The sequence below is a fragment of the Pygocentrus nattereri genome, chromosome 6 (assembly GCF_015220715.1).
Source record: "Pygocentrus nattereri isolate fPygNat1 chromosome 6, fPygNat1.pri, whole genome shotgun sequence".
Classification (NCBI taxonomy): Eukaryota; Metazoa; Chordata; class Actinopteri; order Characiformes; family Serrasalmidae; genus Pygocentrus; species Pygocentrus nattereri.
Window position 1 is genome coordinate 8,328,180 of NC_051216.1, and position 20,164 is coordinate 8,348,343.

At 38.3% G+C, this 20,164-nt stretch overlaps 1 protein-coding gene across 3 annotated transcripts in view; it reads left to right on the forward strand.

Annotated features, from left to right (window-relative positions):
• Window positions 1-20,164, forward strand: part of ttn.2 (titin, tandem duplicate 2) — a 180,210-nt gene that overhangs the window by 63,205 nt on the left and 96,841 nt on the right. The window contains exons 73-99 of one of the 3 annotated variants that reach the window (XM_037539621.1): window positions 140-430; window positions 655-942; window positions 1,421-1,543; window positions 2,638-2,911; window positions 3,016-3,199; window positions 3,556-3,639; window positions 3,849-4,116; window positions 4,228-4,488; window positions 4,832-5,041; window positions 5,148-5,225; window positions 5,327-5,353; window positions 5,502-5,558; window positions 5,642-5,692; window positions 6,034-6,090; window positions 6,470-6,541; window positions 6,978-7,025; window positions 7,243-7,323; window positions 7,540-7,590; window positions 8,050-8,244; window positions 8,449-8,559; window positions 8,834-8,947; window positions 9,220-9,336; window positions 9,607-9,723; window positions 9,961-10,058; window positions 11,149-11,226; window positions 18,630-18,648; window positions 19,882-19,926. In XM_037539621.1, coding sequence (XP_037395518.1) covers window positions 140-430; window positions 655-942; window positions 1,421-1,543; window positions 2,638-2,911; window positions 3,016-3,199; window positions 3,556-3,639; window positions 3,849-4,116; window positions 4,228-4,488; window positions 4,832-5,041; window positions 5,148-5,225; window positions 5,327-5,353; window positions 5,502-5,558; window positions 5,642-5,692; window positions 6,034-6,090; window positions 6,470-6,541; window positions 6,978-7,025; window positions 7,243-7,323; window positions 7,540-7,590; window positions 8,050-8,244; window positions 8,449-8,559; window positions 8,834-8,947; window positions 9,220-9,336; window positions 9,607-9,723; window positions 9,961-10,058; window positions 11,149-11,226; window positions 18,630-18,648; window positions 19,882-19,926 — 3,399 coding nt within the window. The remainder of the gene's footprint in view (window positions 1-139; window positions 431-654; window positions 943-1,420; window positions 1,544-2,637; window positions 2,912-3,015; window positions 3,200-3,555; window positions 3,640-3,848; window positions 4,117-4,227; window positions 4,489-4,831; window positions 5,042-5,147; window positions 5,226-5,326; window positions 5,354-5,501; window positions 5,559-5,641; window positions 5,693-6,033; window positions 6,091-6,469; window positions 6,542-6,977; window positions 7,026-7,242; window positions 7,324-7,539; window positions 7,591-8,049; window positions 8,245-8,448; window positions 8,560-8,833; window positions 8,948-9,219; window positions 9,337-9,606; window positions 9,724-9,960; window positions 10,059-11,148; window positions 11,227-18,629; window positions 18,649-19,881; window positions 19,927-20,164) is intronic. The other 2 variants (XM_017710611.2, XM_017710612.2) reach the window with 2 other exon arrangements.

Sequence of the window (20,164 nt, forward strand, 5' to 3'; positions counted from 1 at the left end):
CTTCTCACATCTGTGTTTGTTGGTTTGTCATTCTTGCCATAAAACTGTCAGAAAGAGATGATGATGTTTGGGCTTATTCCAGAATTAATTAATATTCCAACACATTTACATTAATCATGCACTTGTTTCTTGTTCCTAGAACGCAAAATTCCTCCAAGCTTCACCAAAAAGCCTTCAGAAACAGTGGAGGACACTGAGGGCAAGTTAGTGAAAATTGAGGCCCGTGTTGCTGGATCGCAGCCCATGACGGTCAGCTGGTTCAAAGATGGCACGGAAATCTTCAGCTCTGACAATTATGATATAACCTTCAAAAACAATATGGCTGTGCTGTTCATCAAGAATTCCCGCCTCTCAGATAGTGGTACTTACACATGCAAAGCCAACAACGAGGCTGGCGCTGCTTCTTGCCAGGTTTCTGTCCACATTACAGGTATATGAGCTTTGGTCTCTGGGGTCTGCATGTTTTTGCAATTCATGCAAACACATCTCTCCCTCTGAAATGTTGGAAATCTGTCTGTAAACCATTCTGTAACTACATCTCTCTGTTGCTTCAAAGCATGCTGTTGGTGATGTCTTCATCTTCAGTTGTAGCTTAAAATTATGTCATTTATTTATACATTTGTGTAAATTCTGTTCTTCATTTTTCAAATGCAGAGCAAAAGGTACCTCCAAGCTTTGACTTGTCTCTTAAACCTGTGACGGTGAATGAGGGCGAGACACTCTTTCTTAGCTGCCATGTACGTGGCTCTCCTCCACTGAAAATTCAATGGCTGAAGGACAGGAGGGAGCTGACATCTTCTGCCAGCACCAAGATCACATTTGTAGATGGCACTGCCACATTAGAAATAGTCCGTGTGTCTAAAACAGATGCAGGAGATTATCTCTGTAAGGCAACCAATGAAGTTGGTAGCGAGTTCTGCAAGTCTAGAGTCACTATCAAAGGTATTTCCTCCCATGTCCTGTACAGCATTGCTTTCTTCTTAACATGTCTGTCATCTGTGGCTTTTTGTGCAATTTTTTGTTTTTAATATGTTTTCTTTACTTGCGTTAGCATTGTTCAGTCTTCTGTATGCTTTACCCTGCTGTCATTTGTGGTCGTTCTTTTGAAATACTAATTATTTCCGCATTTTTTTTTATTACATAATAATGCTTATTGTTGTAGTTACTGTTGCTTGGATTTGACTCTCCAAAATCGGCAAAGATCTTCCTTTTTCAAAAATACAGAATTCAAATGTTTCTTTTCAAAGGTTTCGATGCCATTCTTGCTTTCTTAACACATGGATAGTTGTTTTGTTGTCAGAGCTCTTGCCTTGAATGGCTGCTGTAGCAATGGGTGCTTGAGCTTTTCTGCTTAATAGCAATATGCATCAGTGTTATTATTTCTGTCTGGCTCATTGCTGCTTTTTGATCCAAATGACAGAGAAAGCAGGAGCTCCTGTTCCAGCTCCCACAGCTCCCACAGCTCCTGCAGCTCCTGAACCAGTTAAGAAACTGGACAACTTGTTCTTTATTGAGGAACCCAAGAGTGTCCGGATTACTGAGAGTAAGTGTCTGGGCTGTTAATATTTTATAGTCTGGTAGTACAGTGGTCCGACAAATTTGACTGAAACTCAAGTCATCATGGCCACAGTAGGAGGGTGGAGATTAGCATGATGAGTTTTTAAAATTCATACGGAAAGATTCTTAATTGAAATGGTTAATCTTAATAATTTAGGACTTTTGAAACAGTGTGTATACATCAGCAGTGGTTTAGCCCAGGCAAAAAATAAGTAATACAATGTAGTGCAAAGTGTATTGCATATGTAAACATATGCATATCAACAGATAAATAAATTTGAAATAAGTATATATACAAGAGAGTGGTTATATACAACTAGTCTGTAACGAGACAAAATAAGTCAGATGTGTGTGGATTATAAAAACAGAAGAAGCTTTACTTGATTCAGGAAGTTCCAAAGACATGGTCAAAAAAACAGGCCAAGGTCAGTTCCAAAACAATCCAATGCCAGAAAAACACTGTCATAACCAAAACAAGGGGAGAAAGTAAAAGACAGAGTCAAATCAAACAGGCAAGAGAGCAATACATGAGAAAAACAAACCTGAATGCACAAAGAAACGCTTAGTTGCTCTGGAAAACAGTAGCAATACCTCGCAAAGTGCCTACTCTAGATCCTGGGCTTATAAGGCAGGTCAATGACAGATAAAACAGATGAACCCAGTCCGTATTCAGATGGCACTGATCTATGACAAGTTTTGTGCAGTGGAGACAGAGTCATGTGATCACCCAAGGGGTTCTGGGAATGCTAGTGAGGGCAGCATGGTGAAAGTATGGGGCTAAATCGAAATGAAGGATTAAATGAGTAGTTCTCTAAAGGCAAATGATGTGAGGCAAGGGGCCCATGCATGAAATTTTCAGGGAGCCCAAAATTCCTATTAGCACACCTGGTCATGAGTTCAGTCCAGGCTATTATTATGCATTGAAGCAAAGCCCCTCAGCCCAAGTAGCTAATGTTAGTTGTCAAATGGACAAAAGCATCAGCAGAATGAATGCATGTTAAAATCAGTATGTATGTATATATGTATGTATTTTTTTTGACAAAAAAAGCTTTAACTTTTCTGTTTTGCACATATTTACAGAGGGCATTGCAACCTTCATCGCCAAAGTTGGGGGTGATCCCATTCCTAATGTGAAATGGATGAAAGGCAAGTGGAGACAGATGAGTCATGGTGGCCGCATCACCATTGATCAGAAAGGACAGGAGGCCAAGCTGGAGATCAGAGAAACAACCAAATCTGACTCTGGCCAGTATAGATGTGTAGCCGCTAACAAGCATGGAGAAATCGAGTGCAGCACCGAACTGAATGTCGATGAGAAGAAAGAGATTGTACTTGAAACAGTTAAACTGAAGAAGTGAGTGTGGTGTTAATGTTGTTTTCATGAGTTACTGAGTAAAGACACTTGAACCTGTAGTCTTTGATCGAAATACATAAACCATATTCTATGTTTGTTTTTAGGACACCCTCAAAGCAGAAAAGCCCGAAAGAGGAAAAGGAAATTGACATTGTTGAGCTGCTCAGAAACGTGGATCCCAAAGAGTATGAGAAATATGCCCGCATGTACGGCATCACAGACTACCGAGGCATTCTTCAGGCCATTGAGCAGCTCAAGAGGGAGAAAGAAGAAGAAAGTGGAAGACCGGTGAGAGTGTCTGCATGTATAGTTAATTGCATGGCTCAAGTGTCTTAACTGGAGAATATTTATGAACCTGATTTTTTGTATTATTTAAGTTCAGATGTTTATGGCTTTTATTTGCTAGCTTGGTGTGGTTTATTCAAGAAGTGTAATGCTGCTGTTGGACCAAATGGACCAAAAGAAAAGGCCCAGAATGACTCACAATAAAAATAAATGATGTTTTTTTTCCTTCTCATATAAAGTTACCATTTTGGAGAAAGTTTTCAAGAAAGACACCTTATCCCATGAACAATGAAAACAATGATAGTGTTTTACTCTGTAGTGCTCTCTTTCATTTTGATTCTTGATTTTTTTTGTTTTAGGAAGTGGAACGTGCAAGACATGAGCCAGATGAAGATTTGGCTAAACTTGTGGCTGATTTGCAGAAAAGGATGGAGCAAACTGAGGTGCGAATACTTATTTATGACTCACGATTAATAAATTCGTATTCAGCATGAAGCACTACACTGAGCAGTTCAGTTGTTTTTATTATGGTTTACTGTGCAGTCTTTAGTAAAGAAATGAGTTCTCTATAAAACCATGAACACTCTTCGGTGTATCTGCGCCCATATGTTGTTTTGCTGATCCTCACGTGCAGTTATCTTTGTCTATGTAGCCTGTTACATTGATCAAAGACATCACAGACCAGACAACAGATGCCAACAAGGAGGCTGTCTTTGAATGTGAGATCAAGATCAACTACCCAGAGATCATGCTGACCTGGTACAAAGGAACCCAGAAACTTGAAACAAGTGACAAATACGAGATCAAAATTAGTGGTGACCGCCACATCTTGAAAATCAAGAACTGCCAGACCAGGGATGAAGGCAGCTACCGAATTGTTTGTGGACCTCATATTTCCAGCGCCAAACTTACAGTATTGGGTATGTACCGTACACCTCAAAATGAACTATGATAATACAGCCAAGAAAGAAAGAAGAAGGGACAAGTACAGGGTTTTCATGTTCATGTTCTCTCATTTTTCTTTTTTGCAGAAGGTGAAGTGGAACAGCACATGGAGGATGTTGCTGGTAAGGAAGGCCAAACCTGCACACTAACATGCCAGTTCTCCATACCCAATGTAAAGGCACAGTGGTTTAAAAATGGAAAGCTTTTAGAGCCTCGTGGCCGATACACATTCACTGTGGCCAATTACGCTCAGAAGCTCTCGATCAAAGACGTTAGGCCTGAAGACCAGGGAGAATATATGTGCAAATACAAAAACCTTGAAACAGCTGCAAATCTTTGGGTTGAAGGTGTGTATACATTTGTGAGACTCACCTTTTCATTATACAAGTTAAACCCTCTACTAACCTCTTCCATCTTCAACTGTGAATAAGCCTTCTTTTTGGATATTTTCTTGTCTTCTTTTTGGATATATTCTTGTCTTCTTTTTGGATATTTTTAATAGGTATCTTATGAAATGCTTAAATAATGATGACGATGATGATTCAACAAATTATGGAGCGTTTAAAAGTGTTTTTTTTTTCTGAATTTTTTTTGAAGCACAAATGGTTTTTTGTGCATCAGAAAAAAATGAGAGAAAAAAACAGAGTAGATTTGTTCCCTGATCATCAACCTTACCTTATCTCTCCTTAGCGGAACAAATTCATTTCACTAAGCGCATTCAGAACATTGTTGTCCGGGAACGTCAGTCCGCAACTTTTGAATGTGAAGTGTCCTTCGACAACGCGGTAGTAACATGGTACAAGGATACATGGGAGCTTAAAGAGAGTCCAAAGTACACATTCAGAAGCGAAGGCCGACGGCACTTTATGATCATCCGCAACGTAACCTCTGAGGATGAAGGTTCGTCCAGCCAGCATCCAGCTGCATTCAGTTTTATGTCTCTACGATTTTTATCTTCTTATTTCCCTACAAATGGGCCCTATTAATCTTATGAACAATTCTTTAGGCGTGTATTCGGTGATTGTCAGATTGGAGCCCAGAGGTGAAGCCAAAAGTACAGCAGAGCTGTATCTGTCTGGTAAAGGTCTGTACCAACCCCTTAGTCACCTGAATAGAATTTATGTGGCGTGCGTGTTCCAGTGCATTTATGTCCATAACGTTATGTTACTGTACCTCCTTTCACAGAAATTGATGTAGGGAGGGTACCTTATGGTAAGTAATTTAATTTAAGGTCCCTTTATTAATAATGAAGCACAAAGTTATATATAGATAGTTTATTCAACTTTTTTTTATAATACACACAATTGATTCGTTTCAATAGTTTGTGCTAGAAATTCAATTGATATTTAAAACCCCTCAGATATCCCAGATTCATCAATACAAGTCCCTGAAGCACCATCTGCATTTACTATTGAAGGTAAGAAAGGGACCTAAATCTAGTTGTAAAATCTCCAGTCCTGACAGGAATGCACTCACTAATTGAATTCTTTATTTTGAAAGCTGAATCTTCTGCAGAATACTATCATTATGAAGAAAAGATGGAAGTACAAGGTATACCACATACCTGAACCCCGATAACTAACTCTTCATTATCTTACAAAGCCATGCATTAAAAGTGGACATTCACGCTAACAATGATAATCGTCTTCATCCTTAACCATCCCATCCATTAATCCAGAACTTCTAAAGTGTCGATGAGCATAACGCTGTGATCTCACCAGCACCGATTTGCGAAAATGTTTTTTTCCCCCAAGTAAAATTCCAAAATGTTTTGGAATAACCAATTAATGCCACTGGATTTAAAATAACAGCAATGTAATAATAATAATAATAAAACGTGGTTTATCTGGTTATATTTCTGACATTTGTCGTGAATTGTTGTCCTTCATCAGAATATGAGTATGAATACAGGACAGAAGAGAGGATAGTAGAAGAAGTCTCTATGACAGGTATCACTGAGAGCTTTCCATTCTGGTTCATTCACTCAAGTCTCACCAACAAACTAACCCTCTTCCTTTTTTCAGCATAAACAACTTGAACGTGCCACGTTTTCATTGTTCTTGTTAAAAACTCATCTCTTCTTATTCTCTCCATGGCATCTTTCAAAAATTCACACTGGGTCTGTGTCCTTCTCTGTGTTTGTCTCTGCCTTGTACGTGTTGGAACAATTTAACGTGTTTGTATTTGTGTCTTCAGAGACCATTTTGTCTGTAATTTCGTCGTGTCAGTGCTTCTTGTTTCTTTGTTGTACTGTTCCTCGTCAAAATGTACATCCAAAACATGAATAGTGTTAGTCTGTTTTTCTAAGTGCATTCTCTTTCTCACCAGCCCTGAGGATCCCTGTGGAAGAGACTATTGAGAGAAAAGCATTAGGAATGAGAGAGGAAGTTCCAATCAAAGGTACTGAGTGACAGTAGAATATTGGCTGCAATGGCTTTCTGCTACATGGTGGCTAATATGCTAATATCATCTTCTTTTTCTGTCTGTGTCATTTTTTTGGTTTTTAGTTTTGCGTTAAGACGTCGTCTTTGGCAAATAAACAATGTCGCACTCTTCTTATGCTTCTGCATACGCTTCTGATGTTGCTAATGTAATGAATTGAGACTGTTATTGTTTGTGTGTACACTGTCTCAGTAGATGTGCTTTTCGGATTGGCTGATCTTTAACTAATGTTTATTTACTGTACACTCGTTTTGTCCTTTCTGTCTGTAAAATATGCAAACATTGAAAATATCTGTCTCTGTGGTGTTTCCTAATTCTTCTGCATTGCTCATGCATGATTGCTCGCAAAGCCAAAGCTTGTAGTTTTGATCTAATGTGGTGATTGTCCTTCAAGTTCCAGAGGAGGAACGAGTTGAGGAGAAGGAAGTAGCACCACCTAAAGGTATACAAATGTCTCAGTGTTGTGTTGTAAACACCAGCATGTTAATCAGTTAAATGTTACATGTTTTTCATATCTTTTTTCATATCATATCTTTTCATATCTTTTTCTCTTGAGTGCACCCTGTAAACTTTATATCTGTCAGTTTGTCAGTAATGGTCACCTAAAAGCATGTAACGTCATGTCTGTTAATGACCATATACGTGAATATTTTTTTAAGTACCCGCAGTCAAGAGACCTGTGGAGGAAACAATTGTACCAGTAAAGGTGGAGAAACCAAAAGAACGTCCCACACTGAAAGGTACAGTTGTGAATGTTTACGACCTTCTGTCAATTTGTTAGCTAATCAACATTTGTTCAGTGTGAGATTTGTGTAAATTGTGACATCTTTACCTTGTCTATGGCTCATTTCATGTATGTCCTTGAATCTGTTTGTCTTTTAAGTTTTATATATTGTGGAAATGTGAGTCTTTTTGTGACATTAAATGGATTTGGGTTTTTTGTGAATTCTTAAAAGAACCTGAAGCGATACCTGCTCCTCAGCCAACTCCAGTCACTCCCAAGAAAGGTATTTTGTTGTGTGTCTATTTGTAACATTTATGTTTACATCTTTCAACAATACATCTGTCCACCTTGCTGTTTAGACAATACTGTGCATCATACCCATTTTCTGTCTGTCTGTCAAAACATTGTGGCACTGTTGTACTATTTATTTTGTTTGTGATATTAATGTAATGTTTACTCTTTAAAAAGTGTGTCTCTGTCATATCTTTTAACATTTGTAGTTTCTGTCATCCTGTCTTCCTGACTTTCTGCCTTCTGTAGTCTTTTTTTGTTACTCTGTTGTGCCACATGTACTGTTTAGAGTGTAGTATGTCTTACAACATCCGTTTACTGTCAAAAAATGGTCATTGTCATGGTATGTTGTCCATGTGTGTTAACAGTACTCTGGTCAGAGATCTTTTGCCTTTCTAAATATTTTGTTTCCCTTATTACTAATAACGGTTCTTTGTATTACATGAAAAAGTGCCAGAACCTGTAGCTCCTGTGGTTCCAGAGCCTAAACCCAAAGTACCAACGCCTAAACCTGCCCCAGTAGCTGAACCCAAAGCAGAGCCCAGGCTGGAAGTTAAGCCTGAGCCTGTACCTGAGGCTAAGGTGAAACCAGCTCCTGAGCCAAAACCTGTACCTGAGAAGAAAACTGAGTTACCTCCAGCCAAAGGTAGTGTCTGACTGTCCACTAAGTTTTGTCTTTAATTTTCATCCTAATCTGTTTTGAAACTGTTTTGTTTTGAAACTGTTTGTTCCCTTGTGTCTGTGTTGCTTCCGATTTGGAAGTGTCATTTTGTGTTTTTTGTCATTGTACCTGCTTTGTTATGTAAGTCCTGAAACCGTGAATTAAGAGCGAAATGAATGTTCTTTTAAGTTCCTCCGGAGGTCAAAAAACCAAAATCAGCTGAACCAGAACCACCAAGGCCAGTACCAGCCGAACCAGAACCAGTCATCTTGGTTCCTAAGGAAGTAGCTCCTCAAAAAGGTATTAGTTCATGTGATTTTCGGTGAGTGAATGTCTTGCTGTACATGTACGTGTCTAATTGTTATCAGCCACGCTCTTATGGGGAAACCATGATGTTCAGTGGCATTGTGATTTATTGTCCTTGTCTTGTGTTGGAAGTACCTTTGGGCCCCATAAGGCATATTTATATTTATGTGAATGTGTTGAGTTTGTCGATTCTTTAAAACAATTCTTTAATTGCTTTGATGTGTAACTCTAACATATGAATTAAAACCAAAATGAATGTCATTTTAAGTTCATGTGGAGGAAGAGAAGCGAAAACCAACTCCAGAACCACCAAAAGCTGTGCCACCTAAACCCGAACCAGCAAAACCCACTGTGGTCCCTAAGGAGGTAGCCGCTCAAAAAGGTATTAGTTCACATTTTTTATGTCAGTAGCTATTCTTTTATGCATGTGTCTGTGTCGGACGTCTTATTTATGTCTTCTTATTTGCCACGCTCTTAGTAGAAAATCACCTCACAGTGGCACTTTGTTGACTTGTTGTCCTGTGTTTCTTGTAGCTTACACTGATTTTTGGGTTGACAAACCCTTAAAACAGTGCATTTTAACGTATTGTCTTTAGGTGCTTTCCTGTGTAGCCTTTATATGTGAAGTAAACTGAATACAAATGTCATTTTAAGTTCATATAGAGGAAGAAAAACGAAAACCAGTTCAGCCAGAACCACCAAAAGCTGTGCCACCTAAACCTGAACCAGAGCATCCCACAGTGGTTCCTCAGGAAATAGCCCCTCAAAAAGGTATCGGTTCATGCTTGTTAATGTCAGTAGATCGTCTTTTATGTATGTGCCTATGTTAAGCTATCCTCTTATTTGCCACACTCTTAGAGGAAGCCCATGATCATACAATGGCATTTGTTGACAATGTTGTTGTCTTGTGTTTCTTGTCTTTTACACTGATTTTTTGTGTCAATTAACTCTTAACACAGTGCAGTGTGAAGCATTGTATGTGATTGCTTTAATGCGTAGCCTTTAAAATGGAATTAAAATCAAAATAAATGTCATTTTAAGTTCGTGTGGAAGAAGAGAAACGAAAACCAGTTCTGCCAGAACCACCAAAAGCAGTGCCCCCTAAACCTAAACCAGAAAAACCCACTGTGGTTCCTCAGGAAGTAGCCCCTCCAAAAGGTATTAGTTCATGTTTTTTCATGTCTTTACATATTCTTTTATGTGTGTGTCTGCGTTAAGCTGTCCTCTTATTTGCCACGTTCTTGGAGGAAGCCCATGATACCCAGTGGCATTTTGTTGACTTAATGTTGTTTTGTGTTTCTTGTACCTTATACTGATTTTTGGGTTGACAAACCCTTTGATTTGTTTGACGTGTAGCCTTTATCTTGTGAATTAAAATGAAAATGTCATTTTAAGTTCGTGTGGAAGAAGAAAAACGAAAACCAATTCAGCCAGAACCTCCAAAAGCAGTGCCACCTAAACCAGAACAACCCACTGTGGTTCCTCAGGAAGTAGCCCCTCAAAAAGGTATTAGTTCATGTTTTTTTCATGTCAGTAGATGTTCTTTTGTGCATGTGTCTGTGTTAAGCTGTCATCATACTTGCCATGCTCTTAAGGGAAAACCATGATCCCACAGTGGCATGTTGTTGACTTACTGTTGTTGTCTTATGTCTCTTGTACCTTACACTGTTTTTGGGTTGACAAATCCCTAAAAGCCTGCAGTTTAAAGAATTACTTTCATTGTTCTAATGTGTAGCCTTTACACGTGAAGTAAAACCAAAATAAATGTCATTTCAAGTTCATGTGGAGGAAGAGAAACGAAAATCAACTCTGATTGAACCACCAAAAGCAGTACCACCTAAACATGAACCAGAACAGCCCATTGTGGTTCCTAAGGAGGTAGCCGCTCAAAAAGGTATTAGTTCTTGTTTTTATGTCAATATTCTTTTGTGCCTGTGTTGAACTGTCCTCTTATTTGCCACGCTCTTATGGGAAAACCATGATCCCCCAGTGGCCTTTTGTTGACTTGTTGTTGTCTTATGTTTCTTGTATCTCTTACGCTGATTTTGGGTTGATAAACTCTTAAAACGGTGCAACTTCAAGCATTGTCTTTAATTTGAATATTCTTTCAAAGTACAAGAACCTTCCAAGAAGCCAGAAGTCCCTACATATATACCTATACAGAAAGAGGAAGTGAAAGATGTTTCTCCAGTGCTTAAACCGAAGGTTTCTCAGAAGAAAGATGTCACTTCTGCTCTTAAGAAAGAAGAGAAGGTGGAAATACTACTTAAGAAGAAGGAATATGAACCTTCTCTTAATGAAGATATTTTGCCTCAGAAGAAAGATATCACTCTTGAGCCTAAACCTGAGCTGAAACCTGAAGTCCAACCTGAATCTAAACCTGAAGTTAAGCCTGAGCTTAAACCTGTGGTCAAACCTAAACCAAAACCTGAGGTCAAGACTGAACCTAAAGCTGAGGTTAAGCCTGAGGTCAAACCTGAACCTAAAGTTGAGGTTAAGCCTGAGCTGAAACCTGAACCTAAAGTTGAGGTTAAGCCTGAGCTGAAACCTGAGGTCAAGCCTGAGCCTAAACCTGAGGTCAAGCCTGAGCCTAAACTTGAGGTCAAGCCTGAGCCCAAACCTGAGGTCAAGCCAAAGCCTAAACCTGAGCCTAAACTTGGGGTTAAACCTGAACCTAAACCTGAAGTTAAGCCCGAGCCAAAACTTGAGGTCAAACCTAAATCAAAACCTGAGGTCAAGCCTGAACCTAAACCTGAGGTCAAGCCTGAGCCTAAACCTGAGGTCAAGCCTAAGCCTAAACCTGAGGTCAAACCTGAGCCTAAACCTGAAATTAAGCCTCCACCTAAACCTGAGGTCAAACCTGAGGCTAAACCTGAAATTAAGCCTCAGTCTAAGACTGAGGTCAAGACTGAACTTAAACCTGAGGTCAGACCTGAACCTAAGCTTGAGATTAAGCTGGAGCCTAAACCTGAAATCAAACCTGAGCCTAAACCTGAGGTGAAGCAAGAACCCAAGCCTGCAGCAGTGAGGAAAACTGAGTCACCTCCAGCAAAAGGTAGTATTTGTATCTCTTACTATCTTACCTTCTTCTTCAGTTAATATGCTAATCTTTTCTGAGGATCTTGCAAATTGTGTTGTTTGTGTTGTTGTGCTGTGTGTTTGTCCAGCTTCCAGTTTGGAAGCATGTCTTTTGTCACTGTGTCTGCATTGATGTAACTTTTAAATGTGAATTAAAACCAAAATAAATTTCATTTTAAGTTCATGTGGAGGAACAGAAACGAAAACCAACTCTGATTGAACCACCAAAAGCTGTGCCACCTAAACCAGAACAACCCCCTGTGCTTCCTAAGGAGGTAGCCCCTCAAAAAGGTATTAGTTCTTGTTTTTATGTCAGTAGATATTCTTTTGTGCATGTGCCTGTGTTGAATTGTCCTCTTATTTGCCACGCTCTTATGGGAAAATCATGATCCTACAGTGGCATTTTGTTGACTTGTTGTTGTCTTATGTTTCTTGTATCTCTTACACTGATTTTGGGTTGATACACTCTTAAAGCTGGGCGATTTGAAGCACTATCTTTAATTTGAATATTCTTTCAAAGTACAAGAACCTTCCAAGAAGCCAGAAGTCCCTACATACATACCTATACAGAAAGAGGAAGTGAAAGAGAATGTGCTTAAACCAGAAGACATTCTTCAGAGGGAAGATATCATCACTCCTGCTGACAAAAAAGAAGGGAAAGTGGAAATACTACCTCAGAAGAAAGATGAACCTTCTCTTAAAAAAGAAAATATGTCACAAAAGACAGACATAACTTTTGAGCTTAAACCTGAGGATAAATCTGAGGGTCAATCTGAGCCTAAACTTAAGGTTATGCATGCGCCTAAACCTGAGCTAAAAGCTAAAGTCAAACCTGAACCTAAACCTGAAGTTAAGCCAGAGCCTAAACCTGAGATCAAACTTGAACTTAAACCTGAGATCAAACCTAAGTCTAAACCTGAGATCAAAGCAAAACCTGAAATTAAGGCTGAGCCTAAACTTGAGATCAAACCTGAACCTCAACCTGAGGTCAAAGTGAAACCTGAACCTAAACCTGTGGTTAAACCTGAGCCTAAACCTGAGATCAAAACTGAACTTAAACCTGAAGTTAAGCCTGAGCCTAAACGTGAGATAAAACCTGAACCTAAACCTGAAATCAAAGCAAAACCTGAAATTAAGCCTGAGCCTAAAGCTGAGATCAAACCTGAACCTAAACCTGAGGTCAAAGTGAAACCTGAACCTAAACCTGAGATAAAACCTGAACCTAAACCTCAGATCAAACCTGAACCTAAACCTCAGATCAAACCTAAACCTGAGATCAAACCTGAACCTAAACCTGAGGTGAAAGCGAAACCTGAACCTAAACCTGAGGTTAAACCTGAACCTAAACCTGAAGTTAAGCCTGAGCCTAAACTTGAGATAAAACCTGAACCTAAACCTGAGATCAAAGCAAAACCTGAAATTAAGCCTAAACCTGAGATCAAACCTGTACCTAAACCTGAGGTCAAAGTGACACCTGAAACTAAACCTGAGGTTAAACCTGAGCCTAAACCTGAGGTCAAAGCGAAACTTGAAGTTAGGCCTGAGATCAAACCTGAACCTATACCTGAGGTTAGACCTGAGCCTAAAACTGAAATAAAACCTGAACCTAAACCTAAGATTAAGCCTGAGATCAAACCTGAGTCTAAACCTGAGGTCAAAGCAAAATCTGAACTTAAGCCTGAACCTAAACCAGAGTTCAAACCTAAACCTAAAGTTAAGGCTGAATCTAAACCTGAAATTAAGCCTGAGACTAAACCTGAGATTAAGCCTGAATCTAAACCTGAGTTCAAACCTAAACCTGAAGTTAAGCCTGAGCCTAAACCTGAGGTTAAACCTAAACCTGAAGTTAAGCCTGAGCCTAAACCTGAGGTCAAACCTAAACCTGAAATTAAGGCTATGCCTACACCTGAGGTTAAGCCTGAGCCTAAACCTGAGATTAAGCCTGATTCTAAACCTGAGGTCAAACCTAAGCCTGAGCCTAAACCTAAGATCAAACTGGAACCTAAACCTGAGGTTAAGCCTGAGCAAAAGTATAAAATCATACCTGAACTGAAACCTGAGGAAAAGAGGAGCGAGGTTGTTTCACTTAAAAAAGAAGAAGTGCAGACAACACTGGTGCCAAGAATGGAAGAATCCATTCTGTTTAAGGAGAATGAATTGTGTTCTTCTAAAGAAGAAAAAACATCACAGGCCTTGAAGGTGTCACTCATGCTGCCAACTGAAATAAGAGAAGACATTTTACCCAAGGAAACAGAGTATCTTATATCTTCAAAGAAAGAAGTGATGTCTCAAAAGATAGAGATAACAGCTGTGTCTACCCTAGAGAAAAAGGAGGATGTTCTACCGGAGTTAAAGGAGATAGTAGCTTCTGAAAAACAAGAATCTCTTCTTCATAAAAAAGCAATAACTCATGTACTTAAAGCCGGAGTGGAGGAAGATGTTCTGCTTAAAAAGAAAGTTCTTCTTCCAAACAAAGAAGATTCTATGCCTCTTAAGAAAGAGATTACTCTTATTCCTACAAAAGAAGACAGAGAGGTTTCCCAAAAAGAAGATGTAACTCCTGCAAAAGGTACAATGGCAGAAAACTTTAAAGAATGCCTTAATATATCTCTATAATATCTTTCTTAAACCTAACTCTTTATGTGCAAATCTTCTTCTGTTTAATACTAAATCATGTATGTGTCTGTCACTCTCTTATTGTCTTTTGTTCACACAATCTTAAATTCTTTTCACTCGTTAGAGTGACGTCTTGTATGCCTTAAGTGTTACGTGTGTATCTGTAAAGTTTTCTCTTACATATTTCTTAAAACTGCAGCTAATAGTCATTTAAATGTTTTAAGTTCTTATGGAGCAACCAAAGGAAGAACTTCCAAGAAAACAGGATGCACGCTTTGTCCCTCCAAAGGAGGAAGAACGAGCTAAAGGTATAACATAACCCTCTTCATTTAACCTCTTTCAGTCTACATTCTTTGTTCTTTTGCCTTGCAATTTTTATGACCAATGCATGTCTCTGCTCTTATTGTATACTGAGTGCTGTGTTTTAAGTGGCCCTTGCAAAATTACAAGTACCACCTGTGAAAACATCACAAATTTCTGTTGTCTTACAAGCCGTTCTGCGTAATATGGATATATTATGTATATCTTTAAATATATAGTTCTAAAATATAGTTCTAAAATATGAAATATGAAAAATGTAATTTTTCCTAATATAGTAACAACATTCTAGAAACATCAATATTAAATGATAATAACAGTATGAAAGATCGTATGTTTAATGAATAGATCAAGCCTAGAATCATATATGGTCTGAGATTTGGGCCAAATTTTGTTTACTATATGACTGGTCTTTAAACTATGTCCCACCTGGTTTCCCACCTGAACGCCTCATTGGAGCTGAACTACACACAGTATCTTTTGTGATTTGCTACTAGCAGCACTCTTAAATCTAATCTGTGCCTTTCACAATCCTCTTCTTTTTTTCTGTTGCTGCATATTCTTACATATGTCTCAGGACTTCAAGAACCTACCCATCTCAAGAGCATAGTGCAAGTTAAATCTTCAACAATTTCAAACAAAATACCTTTCACTTCGTCTTTGACGAAACAAGCTTCTTTTGAAGAAGAATTCACACAGCCGGAGGATGCACAATACATAAAAATATCTTGTGAGAGACTTTGTTCAGACACTGAGCGTTCAAGAACAGCAAAACCAGACCTTAATACTATGTTGAATGTTCGATCAATAACAAAACAAATGAGCCAAGATGAAGGTGATTACATTGAGGAGCAGGTATCTTCGGATGGAAATGTTTCTGTAAACAGAAGACCAGAAGATACAGTGGCCAGAGTTGAAAGAACGACACAGATGGATGAAGATGCTGCTCCTGGAAGTGCCACAGAGGCCTTTTCACAACATGAACCTTCTGAGAGTTTCAGAAATGTATTGCCAAAGAATCAGATAGATGCTAAGAAGAGAATATTGGCAGATGAGAAAGAATATTTAGCAAAATGCAAGTTTTCTGAAAGAGAACCTGTTATAAAGAAAGTACAACCTGTAACAAGGTCACATGAAACGCTTGAAGATGGCAGTACAACTGCAGAGGCACTTCCTTCTAAAAGTATTTTACAGAAAGATAAGGACCAAATAATAGAGGACCTTCAAAGCATTTCACAGCTTGCTATACGAAAGAAGCAAGAAACTGTTGAGGAACACAGAAAGGATGAGGATGTTGAGATGAAAGTTGTTGTCCCAGTGAAAGCAGGTCATGACATAACGGAGACCGTATCAAGTAGGATAGTAGAGACATTAGTGGTTGATAGTGAAAAACCTAAAGTCATCTCCTACCAACATGACGAGCTGTCTAAGAAAGCGTTATATTCTGGTCCTCTTGAAAAAGATCTTGCAGTCACATCAGAAAGTGAGAGTTCATCAACGGAAAATGTAGCAGTAGTTTTAACAGAATTAGAAGAGGGATTAGTAACGACCAAACAGGACAAAATTGTTCTTATAGGCAAATCAGAGAAAGAAATTAAAGCCAAACCAGCTACTGATGTAAGGCAGGACATTTCTCGAAAAGAAGAGATTTTGTCCCCAATTTTTAAATCAGATGTTTATTCAGATACTCAACCAGATTGGTACAGAATGGTAACAGTAGATGAGTGTAATCAGATTGATAGTCAAAAGACAATAAACACCCAAGAGGGTGTTATGATAGCAAGGGAAGAGTCAAACCTTCATCAAGATGTTGAATCACTTGAGAAAATTAGTCCTCATTTCTATGCAAAGAAACTGCAGGACAGTAGAACAACAGTAGAAAACCTTCAAAAGAGCAAGCTTTCCACTGGGCAGCAAGTAGATAGTGAACTACCAGCACCACTGGAATGTGTGATATCTCAAGATATTCCATCTAGAAAGGATACTACTGAAACCGTTAAACCAAGCAGTGATGTTCAGCAGTATTTTCCACAAGAAGAACATAAAATATCCTTAGAAAAGGTAATTCATCTTCCAATCTCTGATGAGGAGATTGCTTCCACACAAAGGGTGTTTTTGCCAAAACATGTAGATGAAGACAAGTCCGCCAATATTCAAGAAATCTGTTTAGAATATACAGAAAACATAAGGAAGAAAGAAGTTCCTGTGTTAGAAACACTGCACAGTCCTCCGAGAATGAGTCCTTCATCAAGGGAAGATTCAGAATCTCCCCAAAAGGACAGCGCTTTTGAAAAATTAGTCAAATTTGTCCATTTAGAGGAGCAGCCTGTCTCGGGGAGAACAGTAATATCCACTACAGATTCACCTAAAGAGGCAAAAACTCTTCTTGAATTGAACACATTTGGTAGACGTATTGCTTCAGAGGAACCAAATATTACTAAAGAGATATATGAAATGATACCTACACAAGGTCACTCTGTAAGACCTGTCAAACAGGATGTGCATAAGAAGTCTTTTCATTACACTGAAGACCTGAAAGAAAGAGAGAGCCATGGTCAAGAAGTACCTCTACCTTCACAAACTGAAAAAGAGGGACTTTTACAGGTAAACATTCAAGATTTGCCAAAGGATGATCAGAAGACAGAGCTCTCCCCACATTACAAAGGAGAGATCATCAAATTAGATGTTTCCAGCATTACAGACAAAATGCAAACAATCAAGAAAGTTGTAGGACCACCACAGGAAGAGGCTCTTATTCAAGAAGAAAAACTTGATGTAATTATACCCTCACAAGAAACCAAACAAATACCTAAACCTCTTCTGAAATCCCAAATGGAGACCAATAAAGAAGACCCTTACACTAAACCTTGGATACCACCAGAAACATTAAAGGATGTTTCCGAAGGTGCCACGTTCAGAAAAACAGAACAACACAGTGACAAACTTGTTCTTGAAGAACACTCTTTGGGCAGAAAAGAAACCCCTTATAAAGTGAAGCAGAAGGATCTGCTACAACACGAAACGACTCTTCAAATAGAACCAACTTTGAGAGGTATTTGAAATAAGATCTTGCGTGCTTGATCAAATGCTCTCTTATAACAAACTCTTGCGCATTCTTAACACCATGCATCAATTTTGAGCGTCAGGCCCACCTCTTGTTTTGCCTCACCTTGTCCTGTATTCAGCAGTGCAGAATGAACCACAGTCCTTGCACATGCCTGAATGCAGTTTGCCTTTTATGTCAGTGTCCTCTTGTACCACTTGAATATGAAACACTCCACCGTCTGAATTGAAGTGCCACAATTCTTGCCCCTCACCTTCCTTTCCTTTGTGTTTGTTTGCGTGTGGTCAAATGTTTTTTGTGAAGATCAGGTCAGGGTTTTCACAGGCTAATATTTTAAAGCAGGTGCAATTTTTAACATTATTTCATGTGTATTCTAAAGTGCCAGAACCAGAGAAGATGGCTCCTCCAGAAAAGGTACCTGCTGCTTTGAAACAGGAGGAAGCTGCTCCCAAAGGTACAAAAATACTGTCAAAATAGTTTTGCTCATCTTGTTTTGTGAAATGTTTTATGTTTTTGTGTATCATTTTGTTCTGTTCTCTGTGTGTTTAGTATTTATTTGTGTCTTTTTTTGTCCTTTTCTTAAATCCGTCTTCATAACCTGTCCATACTTTTCCACAGTTGAAAAGAAACCATCTCCAGCACCTGCAATTTTGCCAGAGGCAAAGAAAATCTCTCCACCTGAAGGTACTTTTATGTTTCTTGTGCTGCCTTAACACCTACTTTTTTGTCTTCATTTAATGTTGAGATGTTGTCTGTCACTGTTTCTGTAACTTGTCTTATGTGAGTCTGTCCATGTGTGATGATTTTTACGTAATATGTTGTGTACTATTATATATTGTGAACATATCAGACCACATTGTACGTCTTTCGTGACTGTTAACATGGTCTTCATGATGTCTTTAACCTCATCATCACCTTTCTCGGCTTTGAATGATCCATAGTTGAACGAAAAGTACCACCAGAACCTGCAGTTGTCCCACAAGAAAAGAAAGTTTCTCCTGTTGAAGGTACTTTATTGTTCAATAATTTAAAAAATCCTCTTAAATATATTTGTCTGTGTGCTACTAATGTTTTTTTTGCTATTAATGTATGTTAAGACTAAATGTATGTGTTGTCATGTCTTTATTACTAATCTCAATGTCTCCTGTTTGTGAACAAATGTGTGCCATAAGCCTAGTTTGTGTGGTAATTTCTGAGAACACTCTTCATAAGAATTGATGGTTCTTCTTGTAATACAATCTAAATCATCTACAGCTGAGTATACTGCAACTTCAAAACTTCATTGTGTCCAGAATTTCATCTTGAAGTCATCTTGCCAAAAGTACCTTAAATCACCCATTACGTTTGCTGTCAATAGAGGCACTAAAGAAGATGTTTCGTAATCTTCATTATTCTTTGGTGGAATGGCTCTTATAAGACTCTTTATCTTTATTTATATTATTTATACTGGATTTCAACAGAGGTTGAAAACATTATTTTATCCTTCTTCTTAATATAATTCTTAAGCTGAATGTACAATATCTTTTAAATTCAAGTGGAGAGAGAGAAGACTGAAGACAAACACACTTTTGAGACCAGGAACGAGAAGACTGTTACTAGCAGAACAAACAAACAAAAAGGTAGCAGAACAAACAGAAGACTGAATCCAAATGGATAAACCTACTGATGAATTATCTTCATCTTGATATTCATGTGACCTTTCTTTGACATTTCTTTCAAATTATTTTGAAGTACTTTCACCACAAGGACCTGAGGAACCAAAGGCAGGTCCTAAAGAAGAGCAGATACCCCTTACCCAACAAGTTGAAGGTACTGGGATTAAAATAACTTCACAGTTCAAATGCAAAACATTTTGCATATTTCTTGAATCTTCTTATATGTAAAAAAAAAAAAAAGGGGGTAAGTAATTCTTAAGCTGAATGTCACATCATAGGCATGAATTTCATGTTTCTACAGATTAATATACAATACCTATATTTATTGGAGTGACATAATTTGCATCTTAACATTATAAAGGCACCATTGTTCACAGGCTGTTATGCAAAACCTCAAGCTTTATTGAATACTAATCATATGCAAAGCTATTGTTAGTAGTATTAGTAGTAGTTCCCTTTTCCCATTAACAAATACTTTTTTCTTCCACTCCATGTCCTTATAAGCAACACTAAAATGTTGTACATTTTTAGTTGACCTTTCTTTATTTTCTTTATTTAATGTTCTTGGCTATGTTTTTTAATCAGAGGGTGACAAGGGACCTGTTGCTGCACCTGGACCTGTGAAAAAAGGTATGATGAAACTGTCAAAACCCCTGCAAAATTCAGTGTTGTAATAAATGAAACACATTCAGGATTTATAATGATTTATGATTTGTATTGTGCAACTGAAAGTGCATTTTTAGATAGTAAATGTGGTGTCCCTGTACTTTTTGTATTGTATTGTCTTCTATTGTGTGATGTCCTGTTAGTCCTAGTCTGTGTTGTGTGTTATGTTCTTTCATACGTTTATATGCTAGGGGATGTGGAC